This window comes from Adelges cooleyi, unplaced genomic scaffold (assembly GCF_023614345.1).
Source record: "Adelges cooleyi isolate 19-005CV unplaced genomic scaffold, UGA_ACOO_1.1 ACOO_flye_CR_arks_rails_tigmint_CR_PRNA_307, whole genome shotgun sequence".
NCBI classification, from domain to species: domain Eukaryota; kingdom Metazoa; phylum Arthropoda; class Insecta; order Hemiptera; family Adelgidae; genus Adelges; species Adelges cooleyi.
Window position 1 is genome coordinate 3,604,682 of NW_026095978.1, and position 27,083 is coordinate 3,631,764.

At 29.9% G+C, this 27,083-nt stretch overlaps 2 protein-coding genes across 2 annotated transcripts; both read right to left on the bottom strand.

Moving 5' to 3' along the window:
• Positions 1–7,904: 7,904 nt before the first annotated feature.
• Positions 7,905–11,973, bottom strand: LOC126839692 (uncharacterized). Its single transcript, XM_050575101.1, has 6 exons — positions 11,905–11,973; positions 10,057–10,340; positions 9,275–9,483; positions 8,612–8,804; positions 8,391–8,508; positions 7,905–8,068 (listed from the first exon to the last, which is right to left on the bottom strand). Exons 2-5 carry the CDS (start codon positions 10,153–10,155, stop codon positions 8,431–8,433), a joined length of 579 nt encoding a protein of 192 aa, XP_050431058.1. The 5' UTR covers positions 10,156–10,340; positions 11,905–11,973; the 3' UTR covers positions 7,905–8,068; positions 8,391–8,430.
• A 12,537-nt stretch (positions 11,974–24,510) lies between these two features.
• Positions 24,511–26,262, bottom strand: LOC126839793 (uncharacterized). Its single transcript, XM_050575203.1, has 3 exons — positions 26,061–26,262; positions 25,243–25,451; positions 24,511–24,772 (listed from the first exon to the last, which is right to left on the bottom strand). Exons 1-3 carry the CDS (start codon positions 26,157–26,159, stop codon positions 24,511–24,513), a joined length of 570 nt encoding a protein of 189 aa, XP_050431160.1. The 5' UTR covers positions 26,160–26,262.
• Between the last annotated feature and the right edge of the window lie 821 nt (positions 26,263–27,083).

Sequence of the window (27,083 nt, forward strand, 5' to 3'; positions counted from 1 at the left end):
GTAACTTGGAAATATGATACGCTTTATACGTTTCCAAAAACCAGTCAAAATTTGTTTCATTTTGCATTCACACAAAAAACTACCATCCATGTTAATTTACTAGTTACTATCAAAATATTATGTTATGCAATCATTTATGTATATACACTATAAAATATTAAATTCATCGACTCATGCTAATATCTTTATATCTTAATATCTTGATGGTGTTTTATTCACTAGGTGGTCTATAGGTCAGAAGACAAATTTAGCCAAAAAAAAAATCTAATTCACACACACTAGGCCGTTAAAATAGAAATATAAACTATAAGACAGTTTAACCGTATTAAACGTTGTTGAAATAATGGGGAGAAAGAGTTAAACTGATTGAGATGTACATACATTTTAACCAAATAACAATACTAGTGAAATTAACAATAATCCAAAAAAAGCAAGTTTATAAAGAGTCTAAAGCGAAAACGAGATATCATATTTCAGACTTTTAGAGTTACTTTAGATTAATCTATTGTACAATGTTTATTTTGTAAAAAATCGGTTTCATTTTAAAATGTCATAAAACTAGTTTTTATTATTTTTCTATATTAATATTATACAGTAAAAAATATGAAAATATTTTACTCTGTGTAAACTAAATTGTTTCTACAAGTTTCAAATAATTTCCATTAATGAAAAAAAAACGCTATTCATCCGTAATTTGTAGTGTGTAACACTAGTTCTCTGAATACTATAGATTCCGTGTTAGTTTTAAAATCACCAAATTGCATAGAAGTAGAGTTGAATATATCCATGAATTAACGAATAGTTGCGAATTATTGATCACTGTATGCAGATGTTTTTCCACTTTGGTTGTTACCAAAACAACTGACGCGACACTGGGTAGGGTCGGGACAAAAACTATAATGAACGTGTGTCGCTCGGGTCGTGTAAAAATAGGCGGTGGCAGCTATGTGCGTTCGCGTTGACGACGGGGAGCGGAGAGAGCGAACAACATGCATGAGCTGTACCGCCAGGGTGATTAGTTTTAAATAGCGTGTAATTGTAGATGTATAATACATATCATATATATATATATATATATATATATATATATATATATATATACAATAAGTATATATGATAATTTGGATTATAATAGTGTGTATAAACCTGAATAAGAAACCGCCCACCGACGTCACTTTACGTTAATTTCATACGTTTATTTCAGCGCCACTGCACGATTAAGTACGAATACATTGTTGATATCAGTGTACCGTTTTACTACAACTACTAGGGTACCTATACTGGCTGGTGACAATTTGTACATTTATTGCATATTTATTTGTTTATTTTATATTTTATTTGCATGTACACAAAATCGTATAATTGTTTTTTGGTCCGACGTTCCGAAATTGTGTTTGAAAGTTTTATAAAAGTTTGTAAACACCGTGTTATTAAGTAAGTGTGCGATGATGTAATTAAAATCATTGTATTTAGAAGTTATGGCTGGCGGTTCTTACGAGCTATCATGGTGCGTGAAGTGCCGCAGAAAGACAAATTGGATGGGGTCGGCCAAACTGAGGTCCACTAGAAACAAAAAGTATGGACTACATGGAAAGTGTGACAGATGCAAATGTAACAAATTCACATTTGTTACCTCGATTTTTTACCGCGCCCAACTCGAGAAGAGTACTGATCACAACATTGATAATAATTAATCATAGATGTACAATTTATAAACGTTATGACCGTTTGATGATTTTATTTCACAGATTTACATAAAAAGAACTAAATACACGTCCGACATGTGTACCTAATACAGTGCAAGCCAAAATAGCCAAACCGAAAAAAGAAGTTTTGCAAAACACAGTCGATAATTAATGAAACAAATATAATATTCTGGTATCGTAATAAAACAAGTCACGAACAGATCCTTTTCTATTTATTTTAGTCTTATATTCAGTGGCGGTGAAATATACTTACGTGTAGAGGCGGTATAGTGTTAATCACATATTTTGATAAATATAATAATAATAATAATAATAATATTTATTCGCTAGTAGTAGAAATGTTACAAGGTAGATTAAATAGATAATGAAATTACTAGCTTTGCTCGACACTGAGGTAGAACCTCTTATCGTAGAGCAAGAATACTTATCAAGATGTTAAATAATTATGTAAAATAACAACAACAAAAATACAATTAAACTAGAGAATATGATTATAAGAAACTGAAAAAAAAAGTAATCATAATAATAAAAAGTAATAATCTGTTTTGGAGTATAGAGGGTATACAATAAGAATAATAATAGTATAATAACCAAAGAGAGAAGCAACTTTATTTAAAAAAAAAATCAAGCGGGCTGCCTAAAACATAGGTTGCCATATAAGACACAGCATACTAGTCAATACAATAGTACATAACACAGTTTTTCTTTTGACATTGGTGGTAATAATAGTAACATAGGTAAACATGGATTCTTTAAGACAAAAATTAATAAATGAATAATAACACTATTAATCCAATAAATGGACGATTGAATAAAAATTAAAACATTTACGTAGAATATAGGTGGAAATTGATAATATACAATGTGTCTTTCAGGACTAAAAGACACATCCTACGCAGTTCGTCGACTGCTAGACCATTCGCTTTGAAGAATGAGACTAACAGCGACGAAGCTGTTCCTCTGGCCCCCAATCGATAAGCAATGGACTCCCTCAAATACTTCAAATAGATTCTTTTTTCGAAAAATTCGATTGGCCATCGACGTACGGTTCCAATAGTTTTATTATGATTATCTAAATTGTCATATATATCTTTGGTTAGGTTTGCTAGAGCATCTTCTGTACCTAAACCTTTTCTAAACCCGTACTGTGAGTTGGGTAACAAATTGTTTTCTTTTAAATAATTTATTAGCCTGGAATTATGTTTCAAGATTTCCCACAAGCAAATATATCATCCGTATAACACAACAATTCACCAAATTGAAACACAAGGATCTCCTGTAAGTACATGATGATCCAGACTAATTATAGCGAGACATATTGTAACTTTTTATTTTAAAAACCATCATAAATTACATATAATACAAAAAAACATTAAGATAGTTAACGTGATTATCTATCTCTTTTAAGCTAATGGCTTGTGTTGGAGATAGAGAGTAATTAGTTAATAAACAAGAACATAAATTATATTATTAAGTAACAAAGTACAGTAATACAATGGTATGTAATAAATAGAAGGTATGGTAGTAATAATAGGTATGGTAATAATAAATAGAATGAAAAAAAAAAGAAAAGAAAAATTTTTTAACAATAGAAAAATTATGAGTATGAGATATAATATTAGATATAACAAAAACATACGAGTGACTTAAACTAATTGAGAAAACAACCAATGATACACAATTTTTTTAACATTACTTTTAGAATAGTGAAAATTGTTTTTACGTTGACATGGCATAAAGTTAAAATACACAGGCCCTAAATAATTAACAAAAGATTTATAAGAGAATTTGACAGGTATATTATACCGTATATTTTCTCGTTTATCTTCCAACAATTAACAATCTTTACCTCGTATGAACCTTTTAAAAGTGAACAAAATGGCAATTTTTTTATAAAGAAATCTGGTTGGTAAGTACCCAGCTCCCTATAATTTTCTGTCGTAGAACCTTGCAAGGAGTACTTTAAACAAATTCTTATGATATTATTTTGGTTAACTTGCAATTTATTTAAAACAGTATCGCCTAATCCCCCCCCCCCCTTATACTAACATTCCGTATTGGCATATTAATTGATAAATGTAGAAAAAAAAATAGTATTTAACATTGTTAGTAAACGGTTCGACGGGACCCGTTATTCATTTCTTACGATGAATCATTAAATCAGTAAAAAAATATTTGATAGTATATACAATAAGGTAAGGTTACCTATGCGATTTGAAAAAAAATATTGGCACCAAAATTATTCATGGAAGAAACAAAACATGGCTAAACGACCTGGCGTGGTTTTGTGGGGATCGCGTCCGTTGAATGCAACGGCCATAGATTAAATACATATAGATAGGCCACTGCTATATTGGGAAATGGCAACCGCTATTTCGTTTCTTTATTTTTGAAGAGATAGCGTAGCATACCCTTATTGACAAAATATATTATATACGAGAATACCAAATAGACTATCAAAATAAATTAACAACATTAAAAAACATAAATAAATAAATAAGAAACCCCAAATAAAACATACTGTTCAAAAAGGTTTAAAAACCTATTTAACCGAAGAATATTTGATTCTTTCAAATAATCAGTTTTTTGTTTACATTATTTTTAAAATTTTATTTACATTTAACATTGGAATAACCAATTAAAAAAAAATCAAATGCCTTTTAAAATGTTTAATTGTCGACTGAGCTGACTTTATTATGTTTTGATTTTGTATTAAATACTCTAAAAAGTTTACAATAAATTAATGTCATAGTTAGGTATTCTCAGTGTGGCGAGCATTCTTGTAAATTAACAACAAGCGGAAAAAATTCTTTACTAATAATATTAAACAACTTAAAACTTCTTTGTTTACTTTACGGGGCTTTTTCTAAAAAAATATGAATTATTTGTTGAGCATTTGTCACAAAATTAATATCAGAATAGGTATGCGTTTGAGCATTTGAAGGGCTGCGGGGAAAAAAGATCAATGTCAATTTTTTAACATTCTGAGAAAATCATGTTTTTGATTTCAAAACGTAATACATTTTGCCTGTACCCCTGAACTTTAGGCGATCGTTACTCTCGACTTATCTTTTTTTTCCCTGGTTGGAGCGCATAAAAGATACAATACATCAATACAAATAATTTGATACCAAAATCTCATTTTCAAAAAAAATTGACATTGATCTTTTTCCCCCGCAACCCTTCATTTAATAGTTAACAAAAGTCAAAACTGTACAAAACCCTAAACACTTAATAATTAAAATATAATTATTAAATTATTATTTATTATATTTTTTTACTTTAAGTTCTAAATTACTCCAGAGAGTAACATTGTAACAATTATACAATAAATACCTATAATATATTACTAATTCACATTTTGTTTTTGGCTCTGGGAGGTTTAAACGAGAACTCCCCCCCCCCCGTAAGTACGCCACTGTTCAGTACTAAAAACATTTTGCGGTTCTTATCCAAATATTTCAATAGCATTCAATAACGGCCATCCTTCGGAGAACTGTGTAATTTGAGAGCTGGGTCTTCTCTATTGTTTTTCCCGCAATTAAAAAATACTCATTTATTTTCTCTTAATGTGCCCATTGTTATGATAATTAATTGTTAAAATAATACAAAAAAACAATGAAAACAAATAAAAAGTGAACTAAAAAGTAATAAAATAACTTTATTAAAGGAACAATTTACCAATCAATTGTAGCACATTTAATTTAAAATGTCAATTACTTTGAAAACAACCGAATATTAACTAAAATTTTATAGAATGTTAAACATCTTTAATTTTTTACTAATAAGAAAAGCGACGGCCCTATTTAACAAAGTCCAAATTCGTTGGGTTAAGTTTTATGAAATGTTTGTGTCACACACAATATTGAACCAAATTAAAATTACAAAAGAACTTACAATATAACACATTATCTGATAAATTTATGAGGGACTTTGTTGAATAGGGCCCACGCTTTTCTTTTTTTCAAAAATTAAAGATGTTTAACATTATTTAAAATTGTAGTTAATTTTCAGTTGTTTTCAAAGTTTTTATTTTTTACTTTTAAGTCCAATTAAAGTTACTTAATAATTGGTGAATAGGTTACTACTAAATTTTAGTGAAATGGCCCCCAAATATAACTGCAGACCTCTTCGACACCCTGTATATTGTTAAAATATTATAACATTTTTTTAGTATATTATACACAGGTAAACTTTTTTTTTTGAATTAGTTTCATATAAGTAATGAATTCGAAAACTTAGGTAAGTGTTTCATATTAATATTATAAATATTTATTATTTTACTATTAAAACAAAGTTAAAAAAGTAGTAAAAAAATGTTAATATTGATATTTCAAAGCGTATAACTAAAAAATAACCCATAATAATCGTTATTCAATATATATACAATATAGTACTTGTTCTTCAGTACCAGATCCCAAAATTTGGTTTGCATCCATTAGCATCTGTATTTTTAATAATTTTTTTTGTAGGTAGCTCTAGCGACAGTGTTGGAATAAATGATTCTGAAATTGACGACAATTTGGATTGGAATAACACTGATTCTCGGTATTATTGTTATAATGATTTTTATCAGCTATTAAAAAATAGAGGTCCACTAAATCCCCATTCTTTAAAATCGAGAAACTATTTATTTGAAATTTTGAGGGCACGGTATGAAAATGTAAAATGGGAACCGCAATACACATTAAGTTAGTCAACCATTCAATTTTAAAGTTTACTTTGGTTTTACAAAGACTTTGGTGTAAAAGCCATTATAAACTTTATTATAAATAACTAATGTAATATGAACATTTTTAAGGACAACTTTCCGAGGAAGCACAGGAAGCTCGAAATAAAGACTATAAAAATTATCGTGAACATCACTCGCGAAAAATTAGTAGAGTAGCTCAAAATGAAGCCGTTCTACACTTATTACTTGTCACTTCAGATCCATATATTTCCTCAATTTGCAACATACCAAAAAAAAAAAAAATGAATTGGACAATGACGTAAAATCATTATTAAATTTAAGTTATGAAACAGATGAAGAAGTTTACGAAAGTTAAATTTCAATTTAAAAACAAAATATTATGTTTATTTGCATCTTACAATTATACGTGAATTTAAAAATTGATATAAATTTTGAACTATTTGACCCTAAAAACATTAAGTACCACTTTTTTATAATTTTTTGGACAAAATCTGAGGAAAATTTGATCAATATAAGTTTTTTCCACCTAAAATTGCGTTTCAGACCACTGTGAGGCGGCGTCGTGGGTTGTCAGGGAGAGTGAGGAAAGATAATTTAGATATTAGTGGATTTTGGTGATTAAAAATAATCCTCCTGAAAAGTTGATAATTTTGACTTATCACGTTTTGACCAACCATTGAAGATATATTCTTGACATAACACACCTAATTTAACTTTATAATTATATTTTATATTTATTTAATATTTATAATTTTATAAAATTATAACACAATTGATTTTTAGAATGAGTTTAATTTGTGCATGAAGTCTAATAGTGAATATAATTTCTAAAGTGATATGTGTGACTTGAGGTACCTTCTCAAACAACTAAAATTGGATGCAATTTGAGTCCAGACATAATTAGTATTACTCAAATTTTTCGGCGTTCTGAAAAAAAAAATTGTAAGATAAAGTATGGCACTTCATCTTCCAAAATTTTTTTTTTTTTGTAAATACTAAACTGATGTTTACAATTTGATTGTATGCAAAACTTTTGTATTGTACATTAATCTACTTGTAAAGCTAACACTGATTGAGTAAATTTCAATATCGTTTGTGAATATTATTTTAGAAACCGAATACCGAATACTTTTATATAAAATACAGAACCTGTTTGAAATATTTAATGACGATTGTTTCAAAACATGTTCTGGTTAACAATAACACCTACTTAATGTTATTTATTTTTTGATAAACATGTAAAAGAAGTAAATATTTGGTTTAAATCACCTGGATCGCCTTTACAAACAATTTGTCTTAATTGTTATAGTATCCTTGTGAATGTTGCAATCTTTAAAAATATTTAATGTAAATCTATTTTATAATTTTCTATTATAGTTAGATTAGTTAATTAAATACAAGTATAAGACATATTGTTTTTACTCAATATATATTTTTGACATAACACACCGAATAAGTATAATAACTTTATATTTATAATTCGATAAAATTAGAATAAAATCGATTTTTAGAATGAGTGCAAAATAGTCGTGCATATAGTTTAATAGTGAATATAATTTCTAAAAAAACTGTAGGTGATATGTGCGACTTGAGGTACCCTCTCAAACAACTAAATTTGGGTGCAATTCGAGTACAGGCATAATTAGCATTAATCGATTTTTTCGGCGTTCTGAAAAAAAAAACAAAAATTGTTCAGTGAATAGTCGAAAAATGAAGTGTCATCACGAAGCTATATTATTAATCAGCTGTATAAAATAAAGGTGCATAAACGGTATTTTTAAACCCCCTTTTCTTCTTCTATTTGTATTTATAAATGTTTTCACTTTTAAATAATTACTAAAATTCGTTTATTTTGTTAAATTCACAAATGTTTTTGAATTAGGTAGTTACCCGCCTGAAGAACACTTAAGGATAGGGAAATAATTTTAAAACGTCAAATAAAATGGACAGCTACAGCTAAAACGAAAAGAAAACCTAAAACCAATACTTACATCTATTATCGCTTTTTCTGTATTTATCTGCTCCGGCCGACTAGTGCTCACATAAATAAACTGTTTCACGCTGAAGGTTTGAGGGTTCCGACTTGCTGTAATCGTCCAATAAGTTTCGCTGAAAAAATGTGATTGTAAAAAACATATATGAGTTAATTTATAGAATCTGATAGTTTTCTGATGTTTGACTGATAGAGACTCGAGCGTAAAAAAAAGTCTACCTTTTTAACGGCTTTGACGAGGAATTTGCACCTCAAGCCATTAGCGGTGACTATAGTGTTCGTCCGGTTCATTTTTGTATAGGACCAAGGCGTGTCATTTAAAAAATGTAACTTGTTACCGGGATGTTTGTATTTTTTTCCATAGTCCCTTGTTGTTGTCTCAAATGAGTTGGATTCACTTGCAGCTTCGGTGCTGTAAACCGACAATTATTTAATCAAGATTAGTGATTACCATCGATGCACGAATATTGTAATCGAACCTGAGCATTATATTAACAAATAGATGTTCAAGTAATAATTTCAAACAACTTGTTATTTAAATAAAATTTTCCAGGTTCAATTCTAGGGGATTAGGTTGAATAACAGGTATGGAAATGACTATTAAAATAAAAAATTGTCTTAAATAATAATCGTCAATTTTCAATATAAATTGAAATAATAAAATAGCCAGCATTGTGGAATCGGAGTCACGGATTTTTCGCAATTACCTATACAGAAAGTTAAACTTTTCTTGATCAACAAATAATTATCACCAAAACAGGAAGATATATTATTTGAACTTGGTAATTATTTAATATTCCTTAAGTAACTTAATGCGTTACTGTTTCACTCATTAGTGAAATACTACTAACGATGTGTAAAGTTTATCTATAACATACTCACACTTCGTATACATATCTACGAAACAGATACATTGGTGGTACAGGCCAGACGATCCAACCAAAATCACCCTGATGTACCCAACGACCATGTGACGAATTTCTGGTCGATAACCGTGGTCTGTTAAGGCACAGGAACAACTTTCCTTCCACGACATTTTCATCGATCTTCAACTTGTTGGTCAAATACATTTGTGTACCATTAGCTTGCAACTAAAAATCATGAAGGGTATTACAATTAATATTCATATATATATATAGAGAAGGATAGGGCGAAGGCAACTGACGAGATCTGAGGGCCTAATATCATATACCTACAAATGTTATATTTTCTTTTGTTACAATAAGACGTCAATTATAATGCTACATAATATAATATGAATTATAAAAAATGTTTTTGACTTTTAGCGACTTTTTAGAATTAATTTTTGATTTTTTTTTTTAACTACATATTGAGATAACTAAATCTATCGAAATTCATAATGAAAAATAAAACGTAACGCACAAGCACAGCATTTTTACGTTTAACAGTACGACAAAGTGTTTAAAGCGTATACCAACGTATTTTATCAATACAACTGTCATCTAAACTAGACCTAACGAAACTACTGACTAAAATATATTATGATACGTTTTTATATCTTATGAACGAACAGTATATTAGTATTAAACTAACTGGAATTGTTTTGTTAAAAGTAATGCACCACGGGTACGATGGTATTTAAAAATTGTACAAGCCGATATTATTCATATTCGAAGTATTAAAAACATAAATGTTGGACTTACTATTTTAAACGAGTTTCTCTGGGAGTCGGCATACTTATATTGTTGATCTGTGAAGCATAATGATCCACGCCCCTTAAAAGCTGAAGTCGTACGCACCATTACATCTTTCGTGAGACCTACGCCTTCTACTAACAATGTAATTTGGACGTATTGGTTGTTATCGACGATGGTAAAGTTGACAACGTTTGCTGATAGCACGGCATAAACATGGTCGTCGTGAGTATATTCGTGTTGAAGCCGAGATCTACCCGTGGCGGTTCCAATGTCCAACCAAAGCGATAGCACTGCAACCGATAAGACAATATAGATTTTAAACATGATGAATTGTTTTTATGATGGGAAATTCACTCAAAATGTGCAAAAAAAATTAGCGACCGAACGAGTAAAGTCTTCATGATCGAATGACGATTGCCAAAGCTGGCGTGTGACACAAACCTCAGCCGACCCCTCTAGTAATAATTGTTTGACAGGCGAAGTCGTCCCGGCAATTATTGCAGTTTATTAATATATCCTGCGAGAAACGCTAGTATTCATCGACCCTCCAATTTATCAACGGGTTCCGTTGATAAATATAATAACACAATTGATTTTTAGAATGAGTAGAATACTTGTGCATGTAGTCTAATAGTGAATATAATTTCTAAAAAACTGTAAGTGATATGTGTGACTTGAGGGTACCCTCTCAAACAACTAAATTTCGATGCAATTCGAGTACAGGCATAATTAGCATTATTAAAAATTTTCGGCGTTTTGAAAAAAAAAACAAAAATTGTTCAGTGAATAATTGAAAGATGAAGTGGCATCATGGAGATATTTTATTTAGTCGGCTGTATAAAATAAAGTTCCATTAACAGTATTTTTAAACCCCCTTTTCTTCTTCTATTTGTATTTATAAATGTTTTCACTTTTAAATAATTACTAAAATTCGTTTATTTTGTTAAATTCACAAATGTTTTTGAAGTAGTTATCCGCCTAGAGAACATTTAGGGATAGAGCAATAATTGTAAAACGTCAAATAAAATGGACAGTTACAGCTAAAACGAAAAGAAAACCTAAAACCATTACGCTGTTATCGCTTTTTCTGTATTTATCCGGTCCGGCCGATTAGAGCGCACATAAGTAAACTGTTTAAACTGTTTGTATTTTTTGCCATAGTCGCATGTTCTTGTCGCAAATGAGTTAGATTGACTTTGTTCGCTGCTGTAACCGACAACTATTTCATTAAGATTACCATCGGTGCACGAATATTGTAATCGTACCTGAGCATTATATTTTTAGGTAAGCTTATTTTACAATTAGTTAAACAAACATAGAAAAATCTATAATCCTAACCTAACTAACCTAAACGTTGTTGTTTTTAGTCAACTGGTTGGTTAGGTTAGCCATTAGGCTACTACATTTTGTAGAACAGATCGCTGAGAATATTAACAGATAGGTGTCCAAGAAATAATTTCAAACAACTTGTTATTTTAATAAAAATGCCTAGGTTTATCCTGGGAGATTAGGTTGAATAATAGGTATGGAAATAATAATTAAATTTAAAAATTATTTTAACGAATAATCGTACATTTTTAATATAAATTAAAATAATAATATAGCTAACATTGTGATTGTGGGATCGGAGAATCACGAATTTTTAGTCATTATCTTTACTGAAAGTTAAATTTTTCTTGATTAACAAATAATTATCACCAAAATAGTAAGATAATATTGAACTTGGTAATTATTTAATATTCCAACCTAATGTGTTACTATTTAAACTTAAGTAATAGACAGTAAGTATACATGAAAATAAAGCTTACACTATACTCTGTTGATTTAAAACAATATATAATAGATTTCACTTACCTTATTTCGGAAAAACGTTATTTCATAACACGGAAAATAAAAGTGTGTATGGTGTGTATAACAGAAAATCGCAAATAAAAACACATGGGCTTTATCAGGATTATATCTTATCGGTAAACTAGTTGTTCCTAACATCATTCTTTACATTTCTTGTAAAATATCAATTGATGGTATAATCTACAATCAGTTATTATCAATTCGTCATCTTACCCAGCTCGTCAAATTACCCAGGTTTCCCCATTTTTCGTTATTCGTATTAGATCGCTCCGCGCATTTATGCAAATACAATGTAGTAATATTTAATTTAGTAAATATGTTATCACACGTCAAATAATTCGTGTTATATATGTTGTATAAATAAATATAAGTCCTAGTATAAATAATAAAAGTATAAACGTATAAAAAAAAGTCCTAGCATATAATTTTGGGCTGTACTATTTCAACCAACAAATGATATTATTGTACACCATACATTTAATTTTTTTTTGGTCAACACATTTCGTGGATTTTCATGTCCTTAGCGCTGTGGGGACACTTTATTTCTACCAAGTCCTCTTATCCTATTAACCCAACAGGAGTACACGCCAGAAAATTAAATTCGCCCAAACACATTTCCCAAACACATAGCTGACATCAATCACGCGACGGCCATGTATAGTAAATCTATTACAATAATTTACATCATTTGTAAAATATATAATAGTTCACATATTTAAATCTATGCATTTGTGTATTTTTAGGAACGTCTTACAATAATACATAATTTGATCCTTCTCCATTTGGAATGCACTCGTTAGGAGTAGCAGAAGCAACACTAGGCGGTATTATTGAACGCTTCCTAATTGATATTCAAAGAAATTATATTGACTATGAACACATTACACAAATGTACTTTTTAAATATTTTAGAACTTACTTAGCCTTTTTTCCACCTTTACGCTTTCTATAGACTGACACGGTTTCTTTTTTGGTTTGGACCATTTTTTAAAAATTTTAAAAGAGTTTTCACAATATTGAAAAATATAGTCAAAAATAATTTCATACTGCAGGTAATTCAATAATAACAGTAGTAATAGGTATAGTAAAATAAACCCATAAATAATAGTATGATAACAATGCCGCAATGAGACGCAATTACCTGCTACGGTGGAGCGGAAGGTAGTGGTACACAGATCATACCGCACTCACACTAACAACCATTTACACACAATACTAACACAAAAAATCTACGGCGGCGACGACAAGCTTAGAAATTGCCTTTATTTTGCCCATTAATAAATAGCAACGTTCAGGCCCCTTAAGTTTAAACCTAGTCACATATGACATGCATTATTATACAAATACAAAGATGGTTAGTTGTTGGGCTGTGCAATTAAAATAAACATTTTTATTGGATATGAGAAGATCAATTGCCTCAGGTACCTTGATAAAAAAAAGATTTTTTGGAAAAAAGGAAAGTAAAACAATTTTTGAAATGCAACAAAATAAACTATTTAATAAAATAACCCATTAGACATTAATAAAATTGTTTAGAAAGATTTGCCAAATTATCACAAAATACCTAAACTAAAATAACAAAAATACTGACTTAACTCAACACACAATAGTTTATTATTATTACTATTACTTATTATTACTAAATACTACGCTTTAAATTAAACTATAAGGCACAAACGATTATTTTTTTTTTCTCAATTTATCGATATTCATTTTATCCAAAATGTTGACATAACTATTTTTTCACGAGTACTCAAGAAATAAATTCCATATAAACCAGTCAAAATAATAATTCTACTAAATAAAAACGTTTATCATGTTGCTTAAATAAAAATTGAAAGTACTTACATAAACAACAAAAGTTGCAGCGTCAACTTCAGTTACAACTCACAAAATATGCGTTACCTGTTTATACGTCTTTATGCAAAGAAAGGTAACAGCGTTTCTGACTTGTGCCAAATGTAGCTTATATGCAGTAGGCGGTAGAGTTGTTAGTATATTTAAAATCAACAAAATACATATGTACTCGCAGTGTGACCACCTAGTTAAGTGGATAAATGAATTCTAAGTGTGGGTGATAAGAGTCTACTATTAGAGTGTATATACTGTAGAATATATATTTATATAAGTCATAGTTTATAACATGTTTTATCATACAGGTACCGGCTAATTTTTAAGGTGTTCTGTTTAGGCAATATTTAAGAAAAAAGTGCTTTTAATAAATTTCGACAATTTCAATTAATTTATTGGTTAATTTGTATAAGCTTCATGGTATTATTTTTAATTTAATCATTTTTTCTCTGAGTAAAAACCATTTTAGTTAATATAATATACATTTTTTGTTAGTAATAAGTAATGGTTTTTTTTAATATACATGTATACATGTATATGTTAAAAAACCATTTTTAAGACCACAGTGACTTTACCCTAAATTTGATGAAAGTAAACTACGTGGCTTCATTTTCTTTATAGTTTTGGATAGCCTAGTTTGACAATGCTTGCCTTAGTAAAAAAAACCTTTGTAATTTAAAGCTTCAGTAACTTATGTAATTTTCAGATTCCGGTATGAATAATTTGGTTAATTACGAGAGGTATATTGAAAAAGTGCGTTATCAGTAGGGCGACCCGGCGGTAGTGGCTAAATACTACGCTTTAAATTACATTATAAGGTACAAACGATTTTTTTTCTCAATTTATCGGTATACATTTTGCCCAGAATGTTGACATAACTCTTTTTCACGAGTACTTAAGAAATAAATTCCATATAAACCAGTCAAAATAATATTTCTGCTAAATAAACTTTTATCACGTTGCTTAAATAAAAATTACTTACATAAACAACAAAAGTTGCAGCGTCAACTTCAGTCACAACCATAGGCGGACTTAGGGGTGGGCTAAAGGGGCATTAGCCCCCCCAATATGTGATTTAGCCCCCCCAAACCCAATTGGCTTTTTTTATTTCAGTAAAATTCTTATTTAATTTTCTGTTACCTAAAAATTTATAAACACCGTATTTTTTTTCAAATGTGCCTTATTTATAATATATAATTCAATACTTAGGTTTTTTAGACTAGTTGGATAACGTATGATTGTGGTTAAGGTGTCATTTTACACAAGGCAACTTCTGATGCTTTATATTATTCTGGCGGCGACCGCCAACCGTCTGGCGGCAAGACCTGTTGGGAAGGTGTGGTGAAGGGTTGTTATTGTCATTTTAGACTACTTTTCACAGCTAAGTATAAACAAATACAAAATATAAACATTGTATATATATATATATATATATATATATATATATATATATATATATATATATATATATATATATTAATAATAAAGCAAACTTATCGCAGATATTATAAAAATAGTTGAAAACCCGTGGTAAAATGAAATGTATTTAATTTTTTTTTCATGTTAAAACATTTTGGGGTATATCTCTTTTCTATAGGTTTATGCCATGCTAAAAAATATAACCAATTCATTGCCTATTTTACTGACAAATAGCGCAGATAGTGTTTTTAATACATCAAAAATATTTCGGTTTGTTTTGGCAAGTGGAGCAAGTTATATTTGTAAGTTGAATTATAATTACTGTAGTTGTTTTAAACAAAACAATTTTACAGTAGGTATTATTTTAAAGGATAAAAGGTTGAAGATAACTTTTAAAAGTCAAATTTTAACCTAAATATTTAATTCGTTTATTAAGTATAGAACAATAATGTACCTAGTGAAAACTGAAAACTGGTTTGTTATGGAATAAATCATTTTTGTATAATACGTTTTTTAAATTATAGACGAAGTATGCGGATGGAAATAATAGTATTCTAGCCTTCTATCACCTCATCGAGAACATTAAACTAAATTTTATATTTGATTGGACATTTTTTAGCTAAAATAAATAGAAAAAATTATGTATAGGCGTTAAAAGGCAAATTTTTGATTAAGCTATTAGAAAATTAATTCGATTTATAGTAAGAAAAAAATTTTAAAAAATTAATTACAAACACTTCCACAGTAGAGGCTTTGAATCTTTGCCTGGGGGGGGGGCAATATTTTTTGTATGTAAACATACTCAAACTATAATAAAAGTAGTCAGCAAGTGTAAAATATAAATTAACAGTATATTTATAGTATATACTATATAGTAATAATTTTGTTATCAGTTGATAATCAACTTCGATTATAATATTATACATATTGCATCAATAAAAAAATATAACAAAATATTGCATATACATGCCCACACATACTTAAAGCGAAAAATGTACGAAAAATAAAGATTTTGTAGGCTACATCAGTGTCTAAATATTGTCTGGGACTAAAGCCCCCCCAAAAGTCAACCCCTAAGTCCGCCTATGGTCACAACTCATGGATGGGGATAGTAATAATTTGTTCTGGTAAAGGAAAAGCTTCGTCGCCAATGAATACATAGAGTGTTTTAATTTTGGAAGTATCTTTATGTTTGTTATTTTTAATACGGTGTTACACTTTTAAATGGTGTAAAACACCACTGCAACTATCTTTACTATAGCCCTTTAAACAATTGAAAAGAAAATGTTTGTAATTAACGTACATGCTTCCTGAATTTGACGGACATTTTATTCGTATATGTTTGCCATCAATATAGATGATATACCAGTTCCTCTTGGCCGGGGAAGTCTACGCGGCCGTCGACCGAATGAAGAACAAAGGACTAATGCAATGGGAACTATAGTCTGTATCAATATCGCGTTGATTACGATCCGGAAGAAGATCGAATTGCAGCTAAAAGAAGCTTATTGGCTCACATAGCAATGTTTTTGGTGGTTTTCTTTTGATTGGAACTATGTTATTCACAACCTATATCTGTTTCTGAATTTTTTATGAAGTTATGCAAAACAATGGTTGCTTTTGTATTGGGAATAGTTGTATCTTATTCTGTTATTCTTTTGTCTTCTGTTTCCAACAGATACGGAATCTAGATGCCATTATTCCTAAGGTATTTTCAATTGTTCGTCTTGTTCTGCTTAACCTAAACAGTCATTGATTAAATAATTAATACTGTAGTATGGCTTAAAAAGTTATCATCTCTAACTCATAATTGATTTTGAATAAATTGTGTTTTTTACATGTAGTTGAATACTTCTTCATCTTTTGACATATTGGACTTTCCTCTAGCAGAATTAGGCCTCATTAAGTTTTCTTAGAGAGGAAACGCTTCGTCGCCGACAAAATAATACGGTATGCATCCATTGACACGATCCAGACATTCTAGATTAGGCAAGTCCATTAATTTTTGGGATATTGCTGTTCCTGGTACTCCAGTATCAACTAACAGAAAGTATAAATGACACCGCACAATGCCAGTAAAATTATGATATGAGACCCCTTGTAGTTGAAATTGATAGAACCACTATTTCAAAAAGCCTAGAACATAATTAGTTATAATATAAACATAGGAAAAAATTGGGCCATATAAGACTTCTTTGCACGTCTACCGGTGACACAATCCCGGACACTGACAACATCTCCGGTTGTCATTGACGGTCGCCCTGCCTCCCATATTGATGAAAATGCGTTCTTCACATCGGATGTATTTTGTATTATAATCACAACAATAATTATAATGTCCGTCTTATAACAACACTACTTTTGGTAAAATACTATTATATTGAAATACTGAATAAGCTAGATACAATATTAATTATATAATAAATAATAATAATAATATTATATACATATATATATATATATATAATATGTAATTTATTTATTGTTAATCTGGGGCAAGATTAATATAACAACAAACTGAAACGTTTCTCTGTAAAAATGAGTTTATTATATTCTAAGGCTATTTACGCTATTTACAACTTGTTGTGGTCGTAAGGAGAGGGTTGATTGAAGGGTAGTTTTAAATAAAGAGAAACGGAGTTAAGCTATCACGGATGATTATATTTTCATAAGTGAAAGTAAACAATATTATAATACTGACGAAGGCCGTGGAAGCCGTGTAACGGAAGTGTCAACGGTTTGTCCGGCGGCGGCGGCGGCAGTCGGTGTCAATTCTTTGCAATTTTTAAAATATTTGCTTCTTTTGTAGTTTTGGGGTACTGGGATAGGTTCTTATTAATGGCTATCTTCTGGTGCTTGTTTACGATTTTTCTTCTTTTTTAGATCAAATAATTCAGTTGCTGTTACGGTAGGCGATATTTGCAAAAAGTTGTTTAAAATTAAATTTCTAAATTCTTTGAAATGCATATTATATAACATTTAAAATGTTTTTTTATAGAAGTAAAACGTGTTCCAAATTGTTATGTCGAGTAAATGGAATAAAACTTTTTTGTACCATTACAAATTAACGTGGCCTTAAGTAACCTTTTACACGACCGCTATATATATATATATACATAATACTATAGATACTTAATGATTTATTTATTTATACTTACAGTGAGCAACAACCCGGTAGCGATGATGAAGAAATGAATGAGACGAAGTGATCGTCTACCTACTCCGTTTTCATTAACAATTTGACGAACGGAATAATACCATTTAAATAAACAATGACGTACCTTTCATAATACTAATACTTGTATTATTATTGTAATTATTTTTGGTGTTTATTACCTATCAACATGTAAAACGTCTTGTAAATGTACAAATCATTAATGTTCCAAAAAAAAATAATGTATTATAACCGTTCACTAAACAAAAATAGTATTACTATTATGTTTAATGGTAATTAATTATACGATATTGTAGTTAACCATACTTTAAGTCATTATTGTTATTTTTAGTATTAGTAGATGAAATAGTAATAAAAAGTAAAACAAATAAATGTAAAGAAAACCAGCAATTTCGTTAACAGTTATGTCATTATTATTATAATAAAAACATATTGTTTGCATTATTTCATTATAAAAATTGAGTTTTAATATGTACATAAAAAAAACTAACAGATTAATAAAAAAAAAAAAAAAAAAATACATACACAGGAAATCAACATAAATTAATAAGTCTATTAAATAGGTTGAATATAATATTGTGTGAGGGGACATCGTTAAAATGCTCTTCCCCGGCAAAAATATCTGACTGGCTTAGCCAGAGTTTAGTCTGGCGCCGCATCCCTCACACGTCTTAAACTGGGATAATTCATGAATTTATCTAATTTGATTGGGTATTTCCCGGGTAGCTGAAACCACGCGCACATAGGTAGCTTCAGGAATGAGGTACGTCGATCTCTCCGTATTACATACAAACTGAAAACGACGCGTTATTACCCTCCCCGAGGGTAAGATTATGCGCATGGTCGCCACCCGGTAATTATCCCATACAAAATTTTTCTGCCAACGATTGAGGAAAAACAGTCTCTTCTCCATCGAGTAACAAAAAAAAATTAGCCCGCACTAGGTCCCCCGTGTTAAACCCAACCGAACCAATTGGATCCTAGAAAATGTACCTAAGCGTCCTGTAGCGTATTCGGCGGTAACAAAGGACCGGGTCACCGCACGCTAGTGAGCGACTTGCGTCCAATGGCCAGGTATCTGAGTAAAGTGTCCTTGGGTTTGTAAGAGCTACCCGGCCACGGATGAGCACTAAAAATAATAAATACGAATTATAAATTTGATTTTGTAGTTTAGTAAGAAATACAGGAAACGAGTAGCCATCAGTTTAGTGATAAAATTCGATTTTTAGGCATACGGTGTAAAATATAATTTTAGTGATGAGACACTTGACTTGACAAAAACAAGAATTATTTAAATTAATAAATTTAATTAATTATTGGTTTTGTATATTCGTAATTAACAAAAAAACAATTTTATAGAGATTCTGCAGGTTTACCAATTATGGTATGTGCAATTTGAAACAAAGAATATTTCACTCTATCGCTGTTAGAAAAATTAATTGATTATTATTAGTTTAGAGAGACAGTATAGTTGTTTTACTTAGGTGGAAAAAAGTGTAGATTGTTTTAAAAACTGTCAACAGTAAATATTTTATAAGAAGACTGAACATTAAACGATTAATAAAACTATATATATTTATTTAAAAGTGACATTTATTCCGCAAACATTGCGTGACCGATTGGAAATTATTCATTTAAAAGGGTACACTGGAGTATGTTTTTTTTAATTTGATTTTTATTTAGACTAAAATTGTAATTGTCTTAATGGTCATATAACTGAGACCCAGTGGCGGACTAACGGGGAGGGGGGTATACGTGGGTTGTATCCCCCCAAGGCCCTAACAGTACACAAAAATATAACAGTCACACTTAATGAAGTACTCAATATTTTTTCACTGTCCTCGAGAGAATTAGACTTTGTTTTGTAATTAAGAATCCAAACTTTTGTTTACATGCAACATGTATATAATAATATGAATATATGTTTATATTGAATAGGTATGGCTGTTAAAATCTTTATTCCCACCCCTCCTCCCATGGAAAAATCTTAGATACGCTACTGCTGAGAACATGATATTGCATGACAAATCCAGCTTGATAAAATAATGTATGCTAATATAGAGATACCTACACTATTAGTGTCACACAGTTGGGATTGGGTTGTAAATTTTTGTTATTTTTTTAACTATCGTAATTGAGTGTTTAAAAAACCTTAAAAAAATCGTCAGATACTAATAATAAACTATGTTATATTGTTTCGTTAAAAGTAATTTTATAACTAACTTTTATTTAATTAACAATACCAGTATTTTATATCGTACATGTTGCTGTATAAAATATTTACAGCATCGCATTTTGTAATACTCTTACTATTTAAAATTGTATTTTATCGAAGGAAATGAGTAAACTACATACTATTCGATTGAATGTGTTTATTAATTTGTTTTTTGTTATGAGCTCTAATATTTTGTTCACAAGAAAATCCTATAATATTTGAATAAACTATGTGTTTACCGCCATACGGCGTGTGTACGGCTTATCAGTTACCGTGTTATCTTTTATAACCGTATTCGACCTAACCTAGCTAGATAACAGCGTCCCTATCCCAGTCGTTTATCACTATATTTCTTTCGTTTTGCATTTCGGATACGTTGCTGCTCGTGCCTCGTTGTAGTTAATAATTTTGTAAAATTAAAAAACTAGGTATTACGAATTTGTAGTCAATATATTTCCTTCAATTCAATCTTTCGTATCGATTGGTTGCGAGTGCAGACGCCGGTTAGTATTTCGTATTGTACGTTTTTTGAGTCTCCATAGACCGGTGACTTTGGTGTTGACACGATTCGTTTACTTAATAAAAACAAAAAAACACTGGTCTTTGTCGAAAAGAAAGCTTTTATGCTATTACATCTTTTTCGTTAAACCGATGCGTTTGTGGTGTAAATACGGTATACTATTTGTACAAATGTAATAAAAAACCTTATATTATGACTTGTACAATTTTAACATACCGGACATGAAATGGTGTACTCGTATAGTCTTGTCCGTGTTAAAGGTAATAAGAAATATGACATTACCAAATGTCACGTATTATAATGTATAACAAATACGATACACATATTTTGGTCAAATACAATGCGTGTCAACCCGAGCTGACTTGCATAATATGTTGAAATGGAAATAAATTTATATATTAAACCTTAAATGTAAAAAAACGAGCATTTATTAAGGTTGTCGGTAGCCAAGAGTTAAAAACTATTGTCGGCTTTGTAATTTAGTAAACCGTATATTTCACCATTTGCTGTTGTAAACGATAATTATATTGGAGTACACATATTAGAATAAACTTAATCAATTGTGATATGCTAAACAGTAATTAAAATTTAGTTTACCCATTGTCTTTACTACAGACTTGAATAAACAACGTATGAAATGTTACACTTTTTTTCTTGATTCATATATACTTATGCAACTAAGACGGTTGTAATGTTAACACACTGATTATAGTTAGCTGAATATATATGCCTTTGGTGTCACGCCTAAATCTTTTTGGAATAACTTGAAGATATGTCCAAAATTTTGGTACACTATGACAGTTATGTTTGTCATTAAAAAAACTAATTGTTTTAACGTAAAATATAACTGCAGACCTCTTCGACACACTGTATATTGTTAAAATATTATAATATATGTATTGACTTTTAATACTCTATAAATGTACATTTGTTACTTACTTTTTGTTATTAAAAAAACAAAGTTAAGTTAACATAGAAGGAATTTAATTTAAGTCGTTATATTGAATATAATTAATATTGTGTATTTGGGTCTTGGAATATAAGTATGTTATAAGTAATAAATATAGTATAACCTTATACAGTAGTATATGCGAATATTGGAGAAGTCATTATGTAATATTTAAATGTTGTTTGGTACAAGGACCAACTTTATTTGTAACCTATAGCATAGGTTTGCAAATTCTGTGATCAAGAACATTGACAGAGTAATTGTAATTAATGGATGTAGTAACTAGCTCAGTATGATGTTAGGAGTTAACAATTGAAAAATTATTCGTTGATTAAGTAATGTCAACGTTCAGTTTTTAGAAGTTGTTAACATTAAATTTAAAAATTGGTCCAGACTTTTGGGACAGTATTTGGACTGCTATTCTGCAACTAATCGGTAAAATAACATTATATTTAGAGTTATAAAAAATTATAATACAATTGATTTCTAGAACGAGTAGAATAGTTGTGCGTGTAGTTTAGTAGTGAATATAATTTCTAAAAAACTGAAGAATGCTAGAAAACTAGTACAAGAAAAAAAAATAAAAAAGAATTTTTTTAAAAAAATGATAATTTTGGTTCGACCTACTGTATTGTATTTTATACATTTTTTAAATAATTTGTTTAAATATTTACAATCTTTATTTATATATACAATAAGTAAAATTTAGGGCTTATTTATTTACAAAGCTGGTCGACTTGATCGAAGGGGGCGTCCATTGACACTACTTCAGATGTGTAAGTTAATATTTGATTAAACTAGTGTGTGATGTGGTTTTATTTTATATTTATATATTTACATTTGGGTTGAGAAGATCTCTGGGCCAGTTACCCTTAAGGCGGCGTCGTGGGTTGTCAGGGAGAGTGAGGAAAGATAATTTAGATATTAGTGGATTTTGGTGATTAAAAATAATCCTGAAAAGTTGATAATTTTGACTTATCACGTTTTTACCAACCATTGAAGATATATTCTTGACAAAACACACCTAATTTAACTTTATAATTATATTTTATATTTACTTAATATTTATAATTTTATAAAATTATAACACAATTGATTTTTAGAATGAGTTGAATTTGTGCATGAAGTCTAATAGTGAATATAATTTCTAAAGTGATATGTGTGACTTGAGGTACCTTCTCAAACAACTAAAATTGGATGCAATTTGAGTCCAGACATAATTAGTATTACTCAAAATTTTCGGCGTTCTGGAAAAAAAATTGTAAGATTAAGTATGCCACTTCATCTTTCAACAATTTTTTTTTTTCGTAAATACTAAACTGATGTTTACAGTTTGATTGTATGGAAAACTTTTGTATTGTACATTGATCTACTTGTAAAGCTAACACTGATTGAGTAAATTTCAATATCGTTTGTGAATATTATCTTAGAAACCGAATACCGAATACTTTTATATAAAATACAGAACCTGTTTGAAATATTTAATGACGATTGTTTAAAAACATGTTCTGGTTATCCTTACCTGATTAATTTAAAAACAATAACACCTACTTAATGTTAACTATTGATAACCATGTAAAAGAAGTAAATATTTGGTTTAAATCACCTGGATCGCCTATACTAACAATTTGTCTCAATTGTTATAGTATCCTTGTGAATGTTGCAATCTTTAAAAATATTTAATGTAAATCTATTTTATAATTTTCTATTATAGTTAGATTAGTTAATTAAATACAAGTATAAGACATATTGTTTTTACTCAATATATATTTTTGACATAACACACCGAATAAGTATAATAACTTTATATTTATAATTCGATAAAATTAGAATAAAATCGATTTTTAGATTGAGTGCAAAATAGTCGTGCATATAGTTTAATAGTGAATATAATTTCTAAAAAAACTGTAGGTGATATGTGCGACTTGAGGTACCCTCTCAAACAACTAAATTTGGGTGCAATTCGAGTACAGGCATAATTAGCATTAATCAATTTTTTCGGCGTTCTGAAAAAAAAAAACAAAAATTGTTCAGTGAATAGTCGAAAAATGAAGTGTCATCACGAAGCTATATTATTAATCAGCTGTATAAAATAAAGGTGCATAAACGGTATTTTTAAACCCCCTTTTCTTCTTCTATTTGTATTTTAAAATGTTTACACTTTTAAATAATTACTAAAATTCGTTTATTTTGTTAAATTCACAAATGATTTGAAGTAGGTAGTTACCCGCCTGAAGAACACTTAAGGATAGGGAAATAATTTTAAAACGTCAAATAAAATGGACAGCTACAGCTAAAACGAAAAGAAAACCTAAAACCAATACTTACATCTATTATCGCTTTTTCTGTATTTATCTGCTCCGGCCGACTAGTGCTCACATAAATAAACTGTTTCACGCTGAAGGTTTGAGGGTTCCGACTTGCTGTAATCGTCCAATAAGTTTGGCTGAAAAAAAGGTGATTGTAAAAAACATATATGAGTTAATTTATAGAATCTGATAGTTTTCTGATGTTTGAATGAACGAGACTCGAGCGTAAAAAAAAGTCTACCTTTTTAACGGCTTTGACGAGGAATTTGCACCTCAAGCCATTAGCGGTGACTATAGTGTTCGCCAGGTTCATTTTTGTATAGGACCAAGCCGTGTCATTTAAAAAATGTATCTTGTTACCGCGATGTTTGTATTTTTTTCCATAGTCGCTTGTTGTTGTCTCAAATGAGTTGGATTCACTTGCAGCTTCGGTGCTGTAAACCGACAATTATTTAATCAAGCTTAGTGATTACCATCGATGCACGAATATTGTAATCGAACCTGAGCATTATATTAACAAATAGATGTTCAAGTAATAATTTCAAACAACTTGTTATTTAAATAAAATTTTCCAGGTTCAATCCTAGGGGATTAGGTTGAATAACAGGTATTGAAATGATAATTAAAATAAAAAATTGTTTTAATAAATAATCGTCAATTTTCAATATAAATTGAAATAATTTATTAGACAGCATTGTGGGATCAGAGAGTCACGGATTTTTCGCATTTATCTTTACGGAAAGTTTTATTTTTCTTGATCAACAAATAATTATCACCAAAACAGGAAGATATTATTTGAACTTGGTAATTATTTAATATTCCTTAAGTAACTTAATGCGTTACTGTTTCACTCATTAGTGAAATACTACTAACGATATGTAAAGTTTATCTATAACATACTCACACTTCGTATACATATCTACGAAACAGATACATTGGTGGTACAGGCCAGACGATCCAACCAAAATCACCCTGATGTACCCAACGACCATGTGACGAATTTCTGGTCGATAACCGTGGTCTGTTAAGGCACAGGAACAACTTTCCTTCCACGACATTTTCATCGATCTTCAACTTGTTGGTTAAATACATTCGTGTACCATTTGCTTGCAACTAAAAATCATTAAGGGTATTACAATTAATAGTCATATATATATATATATATATATATATATATATATATATATATATATATATATATATATATATATATATATATATATATATATATATATATATTTTTTTTTATAAAGGATAGGGCGAAGGCAACTGACGAGATCTGAGGGCCTAATATCATATACAAATGTTATATTTTCTTTTATTACAATAAGACGTCAATTATAATGCTACATAATATAATATGAATTATAAAAAATGTTTTTGACTTTTAGCGACTTTTTAGAATTAATTTTTGATTTTTTTTTTTTAACTACATATTGAGATAATTGACATTTTTACGTTTAACAGTACGACAAAGTGTTTAAAGCGTTTACCAACGTATTTTATCAATACAACTGTCATCTAAACTAGACCTAACAAAACTACTGACTAAAATATATTATGATACGTTTTTATATCTTATGAACGAACAGTATATTAGTATTAAACTAACTGGAATTGTTTTGTTAAAAGTAATGCACCACGGGTACGATGGTATTTAAAAATTGTACAAGCCGTTATTATTCATATTCGAAGTATTAAAAACATAAATGTCGGACTTACTATTTTAAACGAGTTTCTCTGGGAGTCGGCATACTTATATTGTTGATCTGTGAAGCATAATGATCCACGCCCCTTAAAAGCTGAAGTCGTACGCACCATTACATCTTTCGTGAGACCTACGCCTTCTACTAACAATGTAATTTGGACGTATTGGTTGTTATCGACGATGGTAAAGTTGACAACGTTTGCTGATAGCACGGCATAAACATGGTCGCCGTGAGTATATTCGTGTTGAAGCCGAGATCCACCCGTGGCGGTACCAATGTCCAACCAAAGCAGTGCAACCGATAAGACAATATAGATTTTAAACATGATGGCGTTGTCGAATACCCAAAAACGAAACTGTTTTTATGGGGAATTCACTAAAAATGTGCAAAAGAAATTCGCGACCGAACGAGTAAAGTCTTCGTGATCGAATGACGGTCGCCAATGCTGGCGTGTGACACACACTCAGCCGACCCCTCTAGTAATAATTGTTTGACAGGCAAAGTCGTCCTGACAATTATTGCCGTTTATTAATCCATCCTGCGAGAAACGATAGTATTCATCGACCCTTCAATTTATCAACGGGTTCCCTTTGTTGGTATATCCGTTTGACCTCGTTTCCAGACCGGGACAATTAATACAAATTGAGCAGTGTGCATAAGCTATAACAATCTTTATTGTGATTTCTATAGCGTCGTATTTCCCATTGTCTGAACACCGGACGCCACGTCGGTGCAGGGCAATCCGGCACAGAACGAGTCATCGCAAAACATGTACTAAATCACATAGGTCTTTAAAAAACGTTTTTTAAGTCACTTCAAAAAAAAAAAATACACAAACATTTATTTTATCTCGATTTTATAGTAGTTACCCTTAAATCGTAATTAACAATATAATGTAAATAGATGTATTACCCGTTGACTACAAACAACAGCCTATAAGCGACTTGAGCGATTGAGATATTTTATTTAGTCGGCTGTATAAAATAAAGGTCCATTAACAGTATTTTTAAACCCCCTTTTCTTCTTCTATTTATAT

Excerpts from the sequence above, each read along its gene's own strand:
- LOC126839692 (XM_050575101.1), bottom strand. The coding sequence starts at position 10,155 with ATGGTGCGTACGACTTCAGCTTTTAAGGGGCGTGGATCATTATGCTTC. Across the intron at positions 8,805-9,274 it reads CGTAGATATGTATACGAAGT|CACCGAAGCTGCAAGTGAAT; the intron begins GTGAGTATGTTA and ends GTCGGTTTACAG. Across the intron at positions 8,509-8,611 it reads TCGTCAAAGCCGTTAAAAAG|CGAAACTTATTGGACGATTA; the intron begins GTAGACTTTTTT and ends ACATTTTTTCAG.
- LOC126839793 (XM_050575203.1), bottom strand. The coding sequence starts at position 26,159 with ATGGTGCGTACGACTTCAGCTTTTAAGGGGCGTGGATCATTATGCTTC. Across the intron at positions 25,452-26,060 it reads AGAGAAACTCGTTTAAAATA|TTGCAAGCAAATGGTACACG; the intron begins GTAAGTCCGACA and ends AATGATTTTTAG. Across the intron at positions 24,773-25,242 it reads CGTAGATATGTATACGAAGT|CACCGAAGCTGCAAGTGAAT; the intron begins GTGAGTATGTTA and ends GTCGGTTTACAG.